The 16,412-nt window shown below is 46.2% G+C and overlaps 1 protein-coding gene across 1 annotated transcript; it reads left to right on the top strand.

The window, feature by feature from the left end:
• The first annotated feature begins 777 nt into the window (after window positions 1-777).
• GATA2 (GATA binding protein 2) lies at window positions 778-11,746 on the top strand. Its single transcript, XM_082487540.1, has 5 exons — window positions 778-1,009; window positions 1,745-2,344; window positions 4,957-5,135; window positions 8,162-8,287; window positions 9,094-11,746. The coding sequence occupies exons 1-5, from the start codon at window positions 781-783 to the stop codon at window positions 9,391-9,393; spliced, it is 1,434 nt and encodes a 477-aa protein (XP_082343666.1). The 5' UTR covers window positions 778-780; the 3' UTR covers window positions 9,394-11,746.
• The last annotated feature ends 4,666 nt before the right edge of the window (window positions 11,747-16,412 follow it).

The following is a 16,412-nucleotide window of genomic DNA, read 5'->3' as shown; positions in this document are numbered from 1 at the left end:
CGCCGGGTAAGTGTGGGGCGGGGGGGGCCGTGTCGCTGCCAGGGCGCACTCGCTGCTTTCGCTAAACACCCTTCCTTCTCCCCTCTCTTCTCCTTCTCCCCCCCCCTTTCTCCCCTCCTTTTCCTTTTGTGTCAGTCGGAGTTCTTGCTAGAACTACGCTATATTAGATCTGCCGTTCTTCCTTTTTTACTCCGCTTTTGAAGCCAGCTGGAAAAACTCCTATTGACGTTTGTAGTGAGAGCGGGGGGGGTAAAAAAAGGAAGCTTTTTGCCTTTTTTTTTTTTTTTTTTTTTTTGTAAAGAGTTTGAAATGGGATCTCTGTTTATTTTGTGGGGCAATGAGCAGGGAGGGCGCAAGGCGAGGACTTTGGGGCAGAGGATATTTTTGGAAGGGGGGGAGGGGCTCTGCTTCCCCCTCCCCATCCATTTACCGCTGGGAAAGCGAGCCGGCCCGGCGGGCAGCGCACCCCGGGGTTGCCGAGCCGCTAACCCGCCCGTCTGTCCCTACAGGTGCTGCCCCGGCGCTCCCCCGGACCTGCCTCCGCCGCCCGCCCGCTGACAGAGGGACACGCTGACTCCGGGGGTGTCCCCCCCCTCCCTCCTTCCGAGGGCGCACTCCAGTCGCCCGGCGGTTTTCTCTTTAAGAAAAGCCACCCCTGCTCCTAAAACCCACCGGCAGCACTAAAAGCCACCCCCCTCAAGCAGCGCCGCCATCCCCCCACCCTCACCGAGCGCCGCTCGCTCCTGGTCCGGGGGTGGGTGGGAGGGGAGGCCCGAGGCCATGGAGGTGGCCACGGACCAGCCTCGCTGGATGGCCCACCACGCCGTGCTCAACGGGCAGCACCCCGAGAGCCACCATCCCGGACTGGCTCACAACTACATGGAACCAGCGCAGCTCCTACCTCCGGACGAAGTCGATGTCTTCTTCAACCACCTGGACTCCCAGGGCAACCCCTACTACGCCAATTCTGCCCATGCCCGGGCCAGGGTCTCCTACAGCCAGGCACACGGTAAATCCGCACTCGCTTGCCCTCCTCTGCACCCCCGGCCCCTTCCCTGCCCGCGCCTCCCGGGCCCCTCCGCGCTGGTGCCCGACGTGGAGGCGAGGAGTTCCACCCGCGGGCCGCTTCGGTGTGGTGGAGCCGGGGGTAAAGGAGATCTAAGAAACCAGGACAGAAAGGGAGGCACGGGTGGATTTTTAACCCTAGAGATAACCAAGGGCTGGCGGAGGGGAGGGAAAGAAAGGGGGGAGGTGAGAGAGGAAGGGGAAATAGTGTGCGCAGAGGCTAAAACTTCTCAGACACGGCTACTTCCCGGATGCAAAATACAAACCGATTCAAATCGGCGATGGATTTTATTCGGGGGTGTTTTTAGGAGCCGAAGAAAGCGTGTCGCAGCAGCCGGGAAGACAGAGCAGGAGGGGGTTTGCTGCTTATTCCCCGGGGTGGGGCGGGAGGAAAGGGGGTGCCGCTAATCCTGCCCCGGGTGGCTGGGACCCCCTCCCGCTGCCCATCGCTCTTTCTCCCCGGGCCGGCTGCTCTCTCCCTCGGAGGGGACGCGGAGAAGGGGCCGTTGCGCCAGTCTGGCTGCGCTTCTCCGGGTTGTGAAATCTCTCCCCATGCCCGGCTCCCCTCCGGCTGCCCGCAGACTGGGGAGCTGCCCGGGCCGGGAGCTGGGGGACTTCCCAGAGCGGCTCCGGGCTGAGCTGCCCCGCGCTGATCCCAAACGCTCTTGTGTTCCTACAGCCCGCCTGACCGGGAGTCAAATGTGCCGGCCTCATCTAATCCACAGCCCCGGGATCCCTTGGCTGGACAGCAGCAAGGCGGCACTGTCTGCCCATCACCACAACCCCTGGACCGTCAACCCCTTCACCAAGACACCTCTGCACCCTTCGGCGGCCGGAGCCCCCGGGGCCATCTCGGTGTACCCGGGCAGCAGCACGTCCAGCACCGCCTCCGTCTCTTCGCTCACCCCGGCCTCGCACTCCGGCTCCCACCTCTTCGGCTTCCCCCCGACCCCTCCCAAGGAAGTGTCCCCGGACCCCAACTCCACCAGCGCTGCCTCCCCTTCATCCTCCGCCGGGGCCCGGCAGGAGGACAAAGACAGCATCAAGTACCAAGTGTCGCTGTCGGAGGGGATGAAGATGGAGAGCGCCAGCCCGCTCAGAAGCAGCCTCACCAGCATGGGGGCCCAGCCCTCCACCCACCACCCCATCCCCACCTACCCCTCTTACGTGCCGGCCGCCCACGACTACAGCAGCAGTCTCTTCCACCCCGGCAGCTTCCTGGGGGGGCCCGCGTCCAGCTTCACCCCCAAGCCGCGAAGCAAGGCCAGATCCTGTTCGGGTAAGTGTCGCAGCCTAACAGCATCCCCGGGGTGGAAGGGTCGCGGTGAGGGCTGCGCCTGTCGCGGTTGGCTTCGCTGGCTGTGGGTGAGGGTGCGGGCTGCTGCAAGGCTGGGGGCTTGTGTCGGCCTTCGTCGGGACAGAGGGGCAGGTGGCTGCTTGGTCCCACTTCTCTGGGTTTTTAAGTTAGAAGACGGAGCTTGTACTGGGCTCCTGTGGGTGCCAACACATCCACAGCGGCCGTTGAGCCACCGGGCACCGGCCCCAGGGCGCTCAGGTGGGGCCGAGGAACACAGGGACCGGTGCGGTGTGAACTGGTAGATGGAGTTGTACAAAGAGCGATTTATATAAGCAAAAAAAATATGTTTCCCTCGGAGAAAAAGCTGGCCCCAGCCACCCGAGGGGCTCAGGCCCGACCCTGCTCCCCCAAGTCAGTAAACCCCCCTCCCCTGGATTATATCGGGGACTCGGCAGCGATAGGTCTTTCTCCCTCAATAATTTCCCCGTCTATTCGCTAACGCGACCCAAGGCCCCGGCGCAGGATGAAAGCGAAACTGACCCGGCCGGTCCGCTTCAAATCGCAGAGGGCCTTATTTCCTTCACGTTTTACGGGAGCAAAAGTTCAAATATAGTTTACATACCAGTGCGAAAGAGTAAGGTGTCCAGTCATCGCTAACTTACTCCAGCCTAACTTGAACTAGAAAATACTCCTTTTTTTTTTTTTTTTTTCCCCTGAACCAGACATATCTCTGCTTCCAAACAACTGACTGCAGACCTTTCCCGGGCTCACAACGCTTCCTTGCATTTCTTCCTAAAAGTGCAGTCCTAAATCAGCAAATTAGGTGATAGGCAAAGTTTTGAGCCCACTTTGAAATCACACTAGTCGTACAACTAGGCAATTTGTGTAATTCTACTACCCTTCCTGCTTTAACATCCTCAGCCATGGAAGGAAATAAAATGCGGTATATTGGGACTGAATTTAGATACCCTGTTAAAAATAAATGGCTATGTATGCTTTTGTGTGTGTATTCTTATATATCATTGCACATCTATGCTTATAAATACACCACGTGCATTTATTTTTAAGGTAGACTCACGAGTTTTGCAACAAAAATATCAGCTATTTTACAAGCTCATCAGCTCCGTTTCAAATGGCTCCTCTTGAGGGGGAAAAACACGCTCTCCCTCTGCCATTATTTAAATGCAGTTGCTACTATGTATATGTATTTTTTAGTAGTGAAGAGAGTAATAAGTAAAGGCAGCCCGAGCCTCCCGACTTTGGGAACAGATTCAAGACCCGGTTCTGTGAAGATAAAGGGATCTTGAGTAGCTTTTTAATTTTTGTCCTGTAGTTGCCGACAATTTTATTAGATGGCGGAAGCAAGGAACTTTTTGTTTTGTTTTACCTTTTTTTTTTTTTTTTTTTTCTGTAAGGGAGCCCCATGTGCAAGGAACTGGGGAAAGTTCGTGACCACTCAGTGTTTTTGTAGGAAAACTAAGACTCACGACACGATGACTCCTGCAGCTTCCTGCCCTAGGAGGGACAAAAGCTACCCATGCAGCGCCGCAGAGCTCCCCTCATTTTTCACTCTAGACTGTGTTGTTTAAAAGCCACCCACTCCCTAGATTAAAGGAGACACAAGCCCCGCTGAACTCAACATGGCCCGCTTCAGTTATTAGCAAAAAGAATTTCCTCTCCAGTTTAATACTGTAGGATTTGCATAAACTATATTAAGGGAGACTTCTATATTAAGCAGACCTGCCCTCGAACCATCAGAGGCAAATGAACTTTTAGCAGAGAGCTTTCCGAGGCAGAAACACGTATCTAGGAGTTACATGCTGGGTTTTAATAGAGCCGTTTTACAATGTCGTGTTTCCCACGTTGTGCTACTAAAACAAATAACAAAGCAGTAATAAGGTAAACTGCTCCCTACCAAATCCAAACTGTACTGTTGAAAAATCACAGAAACTGAAAAGAACTCAAAGCCTGTTTTTTTACAGCAATTTCCAGAGTGCTTGCTGAAACTCAACTTTCTTAAATATCAGCATTAACAGCGTTTTTCTGCCTTTAGAACAAAAATCATAACTGAGCCCTTGGCATGCTGTATCCATTCCCAGTTTACTTTCTCATCCCGTAGCATTTACAAGAAAAAGGAAAGCATAGAGCGGGAGCTCTTATTGCTTAGATTTTAATCTAGAAAACCTCTTCCTTTGACTCTCTATAACATGTTGCGTGTTTGCAGGTGTGTGTGTGTTTGTGTACATGTGTATTTGTGGCAGGAGAACACAGGATCTAACCATCGGAGTGCAATAGATACGGGAGGGGAGCGGTGCCCAGCACAGCTTAAGGGAGTTCTCGTTACTGAAACGATAACTTCCATCTGACACAATAAGAGTGTCACTCTTTCTCACCTTGCAGAGAGCGCTGCCTGTTTTCTGATCATGACATAAAATACTCACTGGAGTCTGGGCGTTCTCGAAACTCTGAGCTCCTTGCTGCATGTGCTGTAGATGTCACTGCTGTCTGATTGTGCTTGAATTAACACACTGTTTTGACTTCTGGAAAATGCCTAAAGGACAATGCAAAAAGCTTTTGTGAATTTGTTTTTAAAGAAAGAAATCCGGTTTCTTCGTGTTTCCATTTAGAAGGCAGAGAGTGTGTGAACTGTGGAGCAACTGCTACCCCTCTCTGGAGAAGAGACGGCACCGGGCATTACCTGTGTAACGCCTGCGGGCTCTACCACAAAATGAATGGTCAAAACCGACCTCTCATTAAACCTAAACGAAGGCTGGTAGGTGTCTCTGTTTCTCCTGGGTTTGGGGATAAATTAGGCAAAGGGACCACACACAGGCACAAGTCAAATGTGTCATATCTGCTCAGCCCCTGTGCGGAGCCGAGCTGTACTGTACACAGGGGTCAGTCACGTTGAGGTCACCGCTGTGCCTGGGGGCAGATCTCCCCCCAGCCCTGGCATCCCCAGCACAGGCCACCGCGCCGCAGCCTGCCGAGCGTGCCTCTGTCCCCAGCCTCCCTGCCGCTCACACTACACGCGGGATATCGTGTATCCATCTCCCCGTTTATCCTTGGATGACAGCTTTTAATTTAATTCCTCATTTATTTGGCCTCTTGAGACGTTTTGGGCGCATACTGGGAGCGAAAGGGTTATAAGCATGAATGTCCTTCACTGTGTACTACAAAAAAGTTCCAGCTCCAAAAAGCAAAACAAATCAGATGAGTCAAAGCTACTGCTCCCTACTTAATAAGTATTTGTATAAAAGCCATGAAGTAATTTTCACTCTTATATTCTCTGGCAATATTAATATTGGTTCCCTCCCCAGACAATCCCCTACTGTTTAAAAAAAAAAATCCTATTATTTTTCCATGGAGTCACCTATACTTTGTATTTTCATTTGAGTGATTTAAAAAAAATGTCCTTTCTAAGCTCCTAAACTACTGTTTCCTATCCGGATATCTGTACGTTAAAGATAAGGAAACTTTGTGTATCTGTTTCCTGACTCTAAAAGCTTTAGAGAGTTTCTATAGGCAAGCCTTGCCAGTCATGCTTGCTGTTTTGAAATTTCTAATACACTCTACTCCACAAATAATGCCTAAAATGCTAAGAATAATAAATATATTTTTTGAAGCTTTGTGATTTATGGTGCCTAAGTCTCTTGGCTATTCGCGGGCACGTTTCAATGAGGTTTGGAGAGCAGAAAATTGGCATTACTGCTCTAACACTGGGATGGGATACAGAAGATTTCTGTCATGAGTCAGAATTTCAACTATGCAAGCTTCTTAATGACTTGCCTTCTAAAGTGACTGACATATAGAAAAATGTTAAGACAACAGTGTAACATTATCGTCTCTCAGGCTCAAGTGCTTTCCAGTCTGAATGGGACAGGCCATAGAGTTAAGCAGCATAGTTGAGTCTCAGTAAGCCATCTCAAATATGCAAACATAGGTCTCCACCTTCCAAGTGTGTTGGGAGACTCATACTTAGCTCACTGTGAGGGGTTTGGGGCACACTAGAGAGTTTTTCTTCAGTTTAGTTGTTTGAATGTTTTGTTTTAATTGATTTACAGCTTTGTTTATTGCCCCTTTTTCCACTGTAGTTTGCTTGTTTGCGGGGGAGAGGAGATGGCCATCTTTGGGAATTTGTTCATCTGACATGCAATAGCAAAGCAATCGTATTAATAATGTCAGTGTTTGCAAGTCTGGCATTAATTGTGTTTGGGTTGCATGAGCGTACTTGCAGTAGGGGGTACCCCCTCTTTCTGCCTTTGGCCTGTTCTCACAGGCGAGTAAGGGACTGAAATATATGAGTCTCCCAGGGCCCGATTCTTGCCTTAAGCTGCTGAGCCGTCCATCAGCTTTGGGAAAGTTACAGAGGGCCGTGGTGTAAATCAGGAGCAAGTGAGGACAGAACCCGGTGCTTCTCTTTTGCGAGCTGGGCCGGTCTGTGCCTGGAGCGGCACCAGCTCCCCAGCGGAGCCGGCAGGCAGGGAAGCGCACAAAGTTCTTGTCAGGGAAACCCATCGCTCCATGACTCTGCTCACGGATATGCCCTGGACATTAACGTGAGCTTCACTGCTGCTTCACCCTGTGGCTTTCAGTGGCTTAATTGCAAAAATATCCAGGGAGCAAGGTCCCAGAGAAATTGCCACGATTGATATGCATTAGAAAGTAAACTCTGCTAATTTAAGAAAAGAAAATATTGAGTCCTCCGCATTAATCCAATTGCACAAAATGGACTGTACTTTGACTGCTTCCAGAGGCAGGGCTGAAACTTTCTAATACAAAATTATTTCCCAAAATATGGGGTGCAATTAGTCTGTCCTTAACACTGTATACGATAGCATGCTTGCACAAAGAACGTATTATTGTGGGGTCTGCTAGACAAGGGCCCATCCAGAAATTACTGGCTGCCTGCTGTTCTACTTTTCCTGTTCTTGTTTTGGGAGGTGGTTGAATGTTTAGGCATTTTTCTTTCCCCCCACCTTGTTTTCAGGAGAACAATAGTTTGAGAAAGGGTGGTGGATTTGGGGGGTGGGTGGGTTGCTTTTTTTTTTTTTTTCCCCGTTGCTTTTTTTTTTTAAAGACAGTTGTTTAAGGGCTTGTCAGCCAAGGAACTGAGGAGGGACAGAGGCGCAGACCAGCGGAATCATTGCTGCAAGGCATGAAATTTGGTTTGCTAAATATTTAAAGAAAGTTGGAGCCGGTTTTGTTTTCTCCCTTTCACTTGTAAATGGAAACTGAATTTTCAGTGATGGCTCTGATAAATACTGCACCCAGTTAAGTAATGCGGTTGGTTTTCTTTTGTGTCCATCTTTAAAGGGCCAGAGTAGGGGTAAAAATGACATTCTTTAAGATCATTCCCTCTTTTCAAACCCAGTCCCAATATTGGCACAAACTAAATCGGTCATTAAAAAAAACCCCAGCCAAACAAAAAAAAGGCAAATGCATTTTCACAACGCATTCTAAAATCCTGCAAAGGGAAAACCTGAACAAATCAGATGTTATTTTCCCTTCTAAAATTTTTGTTTGTGGAGTTAGAGATGCATTGTTTCTCTCTATATCCCCTGCGCACATGGTGCCACAGGGCTTGAAGCTGCAAGTCTGCTAGTAGAATACTTGAATTTAAACAAAATCCTAATGGCCACAAAATGTGAAACTGACGGGAGCTTTCCTTCAGCCCTGATGCTCTGTAAAATCTTAGTAGCTAGTCTACCCAACCTAAATATTGAGTCCAACTTGACCTTTCTCATGATCTCCCTCCTCCTGCTGATACATTTTTAATTTTCTTTTTCTTTTGGTTAGTCAGCGGCTAGGAGAGCAGGGACTTGTTGTGCCAACTGTCAGACGACCACCACGACCTTATGGCGACGTAATGCAAACGGGGACCCGGTTTGTAATGCCTGCGGACTCTACTATAAATTGCACAATGTGAGTATTTACTCATCTCATGTGTCGCTGCTTGCCTAGCTGGGATTGATGTCTTAACTGCATGGTGTACACTAGGCTTTTATTGGTTTCAGGGTTTTGGTTGTTGTTTTATTCCTTCCCCCGTCTCTAAGGTTCCCCTGGGAAATGACAGCCATTCTTTGTCGGCATAGTGATGCTAAGTTCAGTGACATTACAATGTATTAGCTTGGCTTCTAACGCTTGGGCAAATCAGGCAAAATAGAGCTACCACACGTTTCCCCCCAGAAACACAGAGGCCATTTGGAACGGGCTTTGTGCAAAAATTAATCCCGATGGGGCATCTTCATTTTGATTTTTTTTTTTTTCAAAACAATTATATCTAAAGCTTTGTTTTAATTTTTTTTTTTAAAGAAATTAATCCTTAGCAGGAATCACTAGACATGTTGGAACGTTATTTAAACTGTGAGTAAAACAGGTTACTGGTACAGGATTGCTCATGTCTTAGGACTGAATATGGGTCAACGTGTGCCTCCTAGTTTGATCTTTTCTATTAGGAAATGAATGAGGACTGAGGGTAAGCCTACGGGAAAGAGCGTCATCAGCTGCCAAATTCAGTTCAATTTGTTTTTCATGTCTAGGGGTTTTTTGTGTGTGTGGTTTTATTAAACAAATCAATATAAACAAGTTCTGCAGAGAGAAACACCATTTTTTTTGGCCAGAAAAAGGTCTCCATCCAGGAAAAACACATAGGGGCTGTCCAAATATTTTCATTTTTGCACAATAAGGTCATTTTGTCTGCATGAGCCTGATTTTCTCATTTCTTGCAGGTGAACAGGCCTCTGACCATGAAAAAGGAAGGAATTCAGACCAGGAATAGGAAAATGTCTAACAAATCAAAGAAAAGCAAGAAAGGCTCTGAGTGTTTTGAGGAACTGTCCAAGTGCATGCAGGAGAAATCTTCTCCCTTCAGCGCTGCTGCCCTTGCTAGTCACATGGCACCCATGGGGCATTTGCCACCTTTCAGCCACTCTGGACACATCCTACCAACACCTACCCCCATCCACCCATCTTCCAGCATCTCATTTGGACATCCACACCCATCCAGCATGGTTACAGCCATGGGATAAAACCCGATGACCGAGAGACCCACACAGAGATTAAGAACATGGGGCTTTGCCTAAGATGACACCAAGTAAGAAAATGTTCTGCCAAGAGGAGAATGTAGGGATGGCAAAAGGGGATCTTTGCTCCCATGTGGTTTAACTCTTAATGCTGGACTAAAACCTTGCAAACGATGGGTCTTCTGCAGAAACGTGTAGTGGTGCCTGTAATGCACTTTGCCCCCTCAGGTATAAGGAAAAAGAACTCACCTGTTCGATACTTAATGGTCCGGCAGGATGCAAAAAGTGGCAGAAGCTGAAGGAAAAGGCTTGGAACTGGCTTTCCTTTTTCTCTTTGTTATTACTGTGAATATTGTAAAGAGATATAAGCAGCCTCCCAGGATGGAATCGGCTTACTGGAAGCCAGACATGCTGGATTTCTATCGTGGACTTTGTTTGGGATGGGGAAAAAAATAATTAAAAAAAAAAATTAAAAAAGGACATCTTTATAAAATGTAATTTTTAGAATGAAATCAGACACAAAGTCATATTTATTTTGCTCTTATTTTCCACAAAAAGCCTCAACCCTCCGATTGCATGTTTTTGTGCTGTTGTTTGCAATGGTAAGAAAAACTGCCTTCAAAACAAGGGGTAGAGGGGGGAACATATTCAGCAGCCCACTTGGATTAGTTCCACCTATCTTCCATACAAAAATATCTACTAGGAAGGGGGAAAAGACTGGGGGAGAATAAAGCAAAAATGTAACTGTAATATGGGATTTTAATGTGCCCAAGATGGTGATTATTTTGACACAATTTCTTAATTCTTCTCCCTAATGTGAAAGATTTATTTAAAAACAAAACAAAAAAAAATAACCCCCCTCCCAACTACCCTATTATTCCTCAAAACAGACAGCTACGTCAGACAAACTATTGGGAAAAAACTCTCAGGAAAACAATCCTGCAGTAGCGAGGGGTGAGATACAGGCATTTATCAACTAACTTCTAGCACAGCAAAAACCATCACAGGGCATAAAAACATCCAACTCGCAGACTTTAGAGGTTGAAGCATTTTGTTCTGTTGGCAGCTGTCGCTTAAAAATGCAGATTAGCTGCTTGGGTAAACTTACGGCAGTGTGGCCACCATGTCCACACACAGCCAGCCAGCGCGTGTGCCGTCTCAGGCATCCAGGCCCCGGTGGACTTCACAGGGAGGAAGGGCAGAAATGAGGTTGAGATCACTGGAGAGGGGAAAGAGAGAGACAATCAGTTTGAGCTTCACACATCCGTCAAATCCCAGACACGACGACAGCTGATGAGACGAGGGAAAGCATCGTTCTAAGGGGAACGTCCGTTTTCCGTAGCGTATTTTATATGAAAAAAAAAAAAAAGAAAAGAAAAAAAATGAAAAAAAAATTTAAACTTCCCATTATTAAACCATATTGTACGTAAATGGCCGAAAACAAAGCTATTACCAATGTGAAGTGTATTCTATTGATTGTTATGATCTGATGCCTCTCGTGAACACAAGCTCCAGTATAACATACAATGTACATATTTAGCTATACTTCTGATGAAAATGCCCCAATGAACAGAGGGGTTTGATAATGTAAACCACGTAAGCTTAACTCTGTGACAAGCTTTTTTTTTTTTTTTTTTAATTTTTTAACTTTTTTGTTGTTGGGGTTTTTTGTTTGGTTTTCTTTTTGTTTGTTTTTTTAATTTTTTATTTTTATCAATCCAATTGTATCTTTACTGCAAAAGTCCTGCTTCAAAGAAAAAACAAGAAACAAAAATGGATGTATATTTTTTTTTTCCTAAACATGTAATTCAAATATTTGATAATGAATTAAGAACCAAGCAGCCATGAAAATCCTGCTTTCCTACTTTTTCTGGTCTGCGTAGGCATATAGGTGCACTTTGTAAAGAAGTGGAAATAAACGGGAAACTAAATTGGTTGGGAGAAATCATAAGAACTTTTAGTCTACTGAGGTAAAAAATTGGGTCCTCTTTATTTTTTACCTTTTACAATGGTACAGTTGTACATTATTTGTACCCAACTCAAATTTCTGTAGGATATGGGCAGGGGGGAGGGGAAGGGGTGTGGGTGGAAGATAGGGATTACTGATACAGTTGACAAAGTGCAATATATTGTCAGTCACTGCAGCATAGACAACGGCAGTCGAGATTTAAATTATTTTGTACTTGTATCAGCATAAAAAAATTCTGCAGTATTTTCTGTTTTTATTTTTTTTATTTTGCTTATTTTTGGATTAGTGAACTAAGTTATTGTTAATTATGTACAACATGTTTATATATTGTCTGTAAAAAGTGTATGCTTTCCTCATATTCCTTCAAGGTGAATATTGCTAAGAATAATAAAATACCTTTTTTGTGAAAGTACCTGTGCCCAGCTTCATGTCATAAAGGCTGCTTTTAACAAGGAGAGAGCAAAAATTATGGTCGTCATTGTTGCCAGTAGAATTACTAGCTTAAACTTTATGCAGCGCGGTCTATTGATATTTCAAAAACCTACCAGGGTAGGACAAAAAAAGTAGTTGGTGAATGATTTAGTATAAAAAGCACAGGTACAAAAGCTCATTCTCCGGTGTTGTTTTGGGGTGACGAGGTCATGCAGTTAAGTTTCGAAGCCAGTTTAAAAATCTAAGGCAGCAGCCACATTGCAGATGATGAACTGCAGTTCCTCCGGGGTTTTTTGTTGGTTTTTGGGATGGTTTTTTTTTTAAGTGTTTGGAAAAATATTTTTCAATTAAGAACAAGTTTTTAAAAGCAACTGTAAACACAGAAAAGCAGCCAGCTGCTTAATGGGTTTCAAGGCAGGGCCTGTATTAGACTGGGCAAAGTTCTCCACAGGTTCTTGCACTGCTGTAACAGGCAACACCACCGTCAAGCTGGAAACCTATTTCTTACCATTTGGCTCATCCGAGGTGTGAAGGGAGCAAGGGGGGATGGCCAGCCTGGAGCTGCTCAGTGCTGTCCTGGGAACAAGGGGTGCAACTGTGGGTGCAGGGGGTGCGCACAAGGGCTGGCGTATGAGGATGGAGAAGGGTGCTTACCAGGCAGCTCTCCCATGGCCAAAACTTTCCAGTAGCTTTCATCACACAGTTGAGTCTGACCCACACAAGGAACTCCGTGAGGCCTTACAAAGTCTTGCAAAGTCCTCCCACTACTCATAGGGGTGAGCACTGCTGCTACTAAACCAATATTTTCAAGAAAACTGCTAATGAACTTTGGGTTTCCTCCTTTGACCCCCCGGGAGTTGCATCTCACTTCTGTGGAAACCAACTTGGGGATAACTCCTTACTCATTAAGAAAAAAAGTAACCTCAGTTCCTTTTTCAGCGTGTGTGCGCAAATTCCAGCCCTTTCTGTCACTGTTTCTCTTTAACCATGCAGCCTCCTCCCCAGCCCTGTTTGCAAGCCCTGCTCACGAATGACAAGGAGTTGCAGCCGCTCTAGATGTGCTGAAGAAAGCACACACAACCAGGACGAGGCCTTCCCGCATCATTTCAGAGGAGTTAATCATCTCTTTTAACTTGTTTAGCGAGGCTTAGTGCAAACACCCATAAAAAAAAAAAAAAAAGGCAGTTTATAGCATACCGTGCAAGCTTCATTTAAAAAGAAACATGTTCGTTTTCAGACAGGTTTAAAACAGGGTTACAAGTAAACTCAGCCACTCTCCCTCCATATTTGAATAGCTGAGACGAGGAGAGAACACGAGAACTACCAACATCGCTTTATAATAATTTAGAATAATCAACCTATTTGCTTTGGTTGCACATTACACACCCGTTCACACTTTGATGAGGGCTTATCTTGGTGTTGCCTCTTTGCAGGCATTTCGCCGGGTCGGTCCGATGCACTCACAGAATCAGGACCTTAATCCATGAGCTTGTCAGGAGAGGTGCTGCAGCCCCCCAGTGCCTGGAGGAACGTGCCTCTTCTGAGCAGAGTCTTCAGCGGTTCCTGCAACACAGATAACAAATAATCCCATGTTTGTCAGGTGCCACTAATCTGTGGAAGATCAAACCATCTCTCTGCAACGTGTATCGTGTTTGTCTCCAGACATTTTGCATAGCGGAAGAAAAACAAACAGCAGGGAATGGAAATGGAGCAAGTGTGTAAAGTTCAACGTAAAGTGTAAGCACAGAGCAGATATCAAGGAAACAAATTAGGATTTATGGGCCTTTCACTATGCCCAAATGCTGGGGGACAGGCTTTTTGTGAGGGGGGAACCCTGACATTACTTGCCTTTGGTTCCTGTTGTTGGGATTATTGTTTTAAGCCATGCTTAATTGTCATGTCTCCACGGCCACATCAAAAGCCAAGAAGATTAGGTTACAGGGAGTGTTTGATGTCAAAATACAAAATAAATAAAAGGAAAACTGAAAAGGTAGCATATTTTTCGTGATGTCTACAGAGGATTTTGCCTCAAACATTTATTTATTTTTTTTTAATTTTGCAAAGGTTGCACTTATAGTGACAAGATTTCATTTACTTACTTCCAAATGACTCCACTGCTTTCCTGGAACAGCTCAAAAGGGTTAATATCCCCTCTTTGATGGCAAACATGGTATAATTAACGCAAACTTCTTAAGTATCCTGGTGACCTGTAGATGGCCACATGAGAATTTTGTTATTTACTGACTTGCCAAACGTTTATTGCTTATAGCAGGACAAGTGGGAAGCAGGCATTAATTTTGATGCTGTTATCTGTGATTGTGCGTAAAGTTCATAGCAGAGAGTGCCTGTACGTCAACTGCAATTAAACATTTCCCTATTTTTTTTAATTAATTTCACGTTGGTGGAGGGGGTTGGACTGGCAGCTTTGCAAACTGAAATCCTGCCCATCCGCAGGGCAGGAATGATATAGCCAGACACAGGACAACTTCCCCTTACCTGCAGGCTGCAAAAGAAAACAGTCTGGCGCCATGGAGCATTTGATCCTTGGCTTCTCCACAGGGACAGTCAAATCAGTACCAACTGCGGCAGGGCACAGAGGAAGATTTTGTGGTGTGACATCTCCCCTTGGAAACCAGCCTGAAAAATACCAAAAATGAAGCCAAAAGTGGCTATCAGGTGAATATGTTCATTTATCACCAACCTGGACTGGATTAGAATGCGTGACCTAGAAGTAAAATGCTTTGTTTAGCCCAACTCCCTGGGCCATCTGGTCCTCGCAAGTAAACATTTCTAAGTGAGATTAAGTGACTGTTCTTTAAGCATGGTGATATGAGTGCAAACCAGGCTGCTCTGGATCTGACAAATCAAACCTCAGCATCAGAGAAGCTGGCTAGTGCCAATTCAGAGACACCATTTGCTTAAACAGCTTTGGGTGCAATTCTCCGTGGTGCTAGCTTTGCAGTCAGTCCTGATTCAGTCTGATGTGTCCCTGTCAGATCCAGGGCTCAGATTGCACCAAGGTGCTGCTAGGAGGTCAAGGGCCCCATCAGAGGGAACTTATGGGAGATCCTTGCCGTAAGAACTACACTGCATTTGCAATAAGAAATCAGTTGCATTTCTGACCACCAAAAGCTCAGGTGAGCAAAATGCAGTCGCAGGGTAGGAGATACTGCAGAAAAAACATCCAGCAGGTAGTAACACAATGGAGAACTAACCCCTCCTGCAGGGAAAGGCTTCAACATACCGCTGAGGGAGGGAACTGCTACTGTTTGGTCTATAAAAACTGAATCGGGGAAGTATAATGTTAACCCAGCCTATGCAGCAATGACAGGGAGAAAACAGCTACTTGCCTGTATCCTGCTGCCATGCCTCTATCGTTCTGCACTCTGGGCTGCAGGGAGTTATTTGGAGGAAAGTTGGCTCTGGCTCAGGAGGGTCGAGAGCATTTGTCAATCATTTGGAGTTGGGCCTATCAATGCCAGAGCATGATCATGGACCCTTGTTTCTCCTCAACACTTCCATGCTTCACCAAATGCTTCCTCGGTGCTTCTATTTTCCTCTGGAGCTTCACTCAGCTCCTCCCTGCTCTCAGTCAGGCAGAGGCGACATGGCAGATTTCATTACCTGTGACACAAGAGCATTATGTTGGCCCTTTTGGTTGTGATTTTTTATCTCTGGTTCTTTCATTCACTCCTACCTGCCCACATTGGCATTCTGGTAGCAGGTTATACTGCTAGAGTGCTCAGGGCATCCCTAGAAATCCTTACTGGATTTTGTTGTAAAATTCAGATTAATTTACCATCTCCTGCTGCTTTTCAGCCTGTCTGCTAGTTATTTTTCTTTTCTATTTTGCAGATCCTTATAAAATTTGAAGGTAAAAGCACCCCATTTTGAGAGTTACTGTGTTAGAAGAGAACTAGATGAATAAAAAGAAACAGACCAAAACCATTCACATAACCTTTTTGCCCACAGGCACTCTGGGCTGCACGCTATTTTTCTCTATCCAAGCATAACTCCCACCAACACAGGGAAGATGTTCTTCATGATGAAGCACATCTCAGGAGACAGACCTCTGCCTGACCGGTGCCAGGACTCACCCCAATCCCTCACACACTCACTTTCTGATAACAAGCAAAGTTACAGCACTCCATGCCTCAGTTTCCCCTTGCAAAACAGGCATAAAAAAGACAGGACTTGCCCTATCAGCTGTGTACAAGTGTTGTCTTGCTCCAGTCTAGCAGACTTCTGGGCAAGTTCAAACAAATGTCAGTGTGTGGTGTGTACTGATAGGCACTGGGAAAGGGCACAGCACTCTCCTCTCTAGGTTAGAGGCTCCTCCCTGCCTTTGCTGCAGAGCTGTTGCACTGCCGTTAGCCTCTCTGTACAGCTGTCTGTGGCAAAAATGACACATTGGAGAAATTAGTCATTGGAGTGTATCACCCGCTGCTCCCAACCGCTTGCACACACACACACACAGAGCCCCACGCACACACACGCACGCACTGCCTCCAGCCCATTGTGAAGCAGCTCTTTCTCCATCTCCCATGCTGTCAGCCCCTGACCTTCCTTTCACATGCTCTAATGGTCACTAGAAAACTGCGAGAGAACACAGTTGTGGTATTAA

This window comes from Vanellus vanellus (assembly GCF_965231255.1).
Source record: "Vanellus vanellus genome assembly, chromosome: 9".
Taxonomy (NCBI): Eukaryota; Metazoa; Chordata; class Aves; order Charadriiformes; family Charadriidae; genus Vanellus; species Vanellus vanellus.
Note: the sequence above shows the minus strand (reverse complement) of the source record. Positions and strands in the feature narration are given on the sequence as shown.

Coding starts and splice junctions, on each gene's coding strand:
- GATA2 (XM_082487540.1), top strand. CDS start 781: ATGGAGGTGGCCACGGACCAGCCTCGCTGGATGGCCCACCACGCCGTG. Junction 2,345..4,956: donor CAAGGCCAGATCCTGTTCGG/GTAAGTGTCGCA, acceptor TTGTTTTTAAAG/AAAGAAATCCGGTTTCTTCG. Junction 5,136..8,161: donor TTAAACCTAAACGAAGGCTG/GTAGGTGTCTCT, acceptor TCTTTTGGTTAG/TCAGCGGCTAGGAGAGCAGG.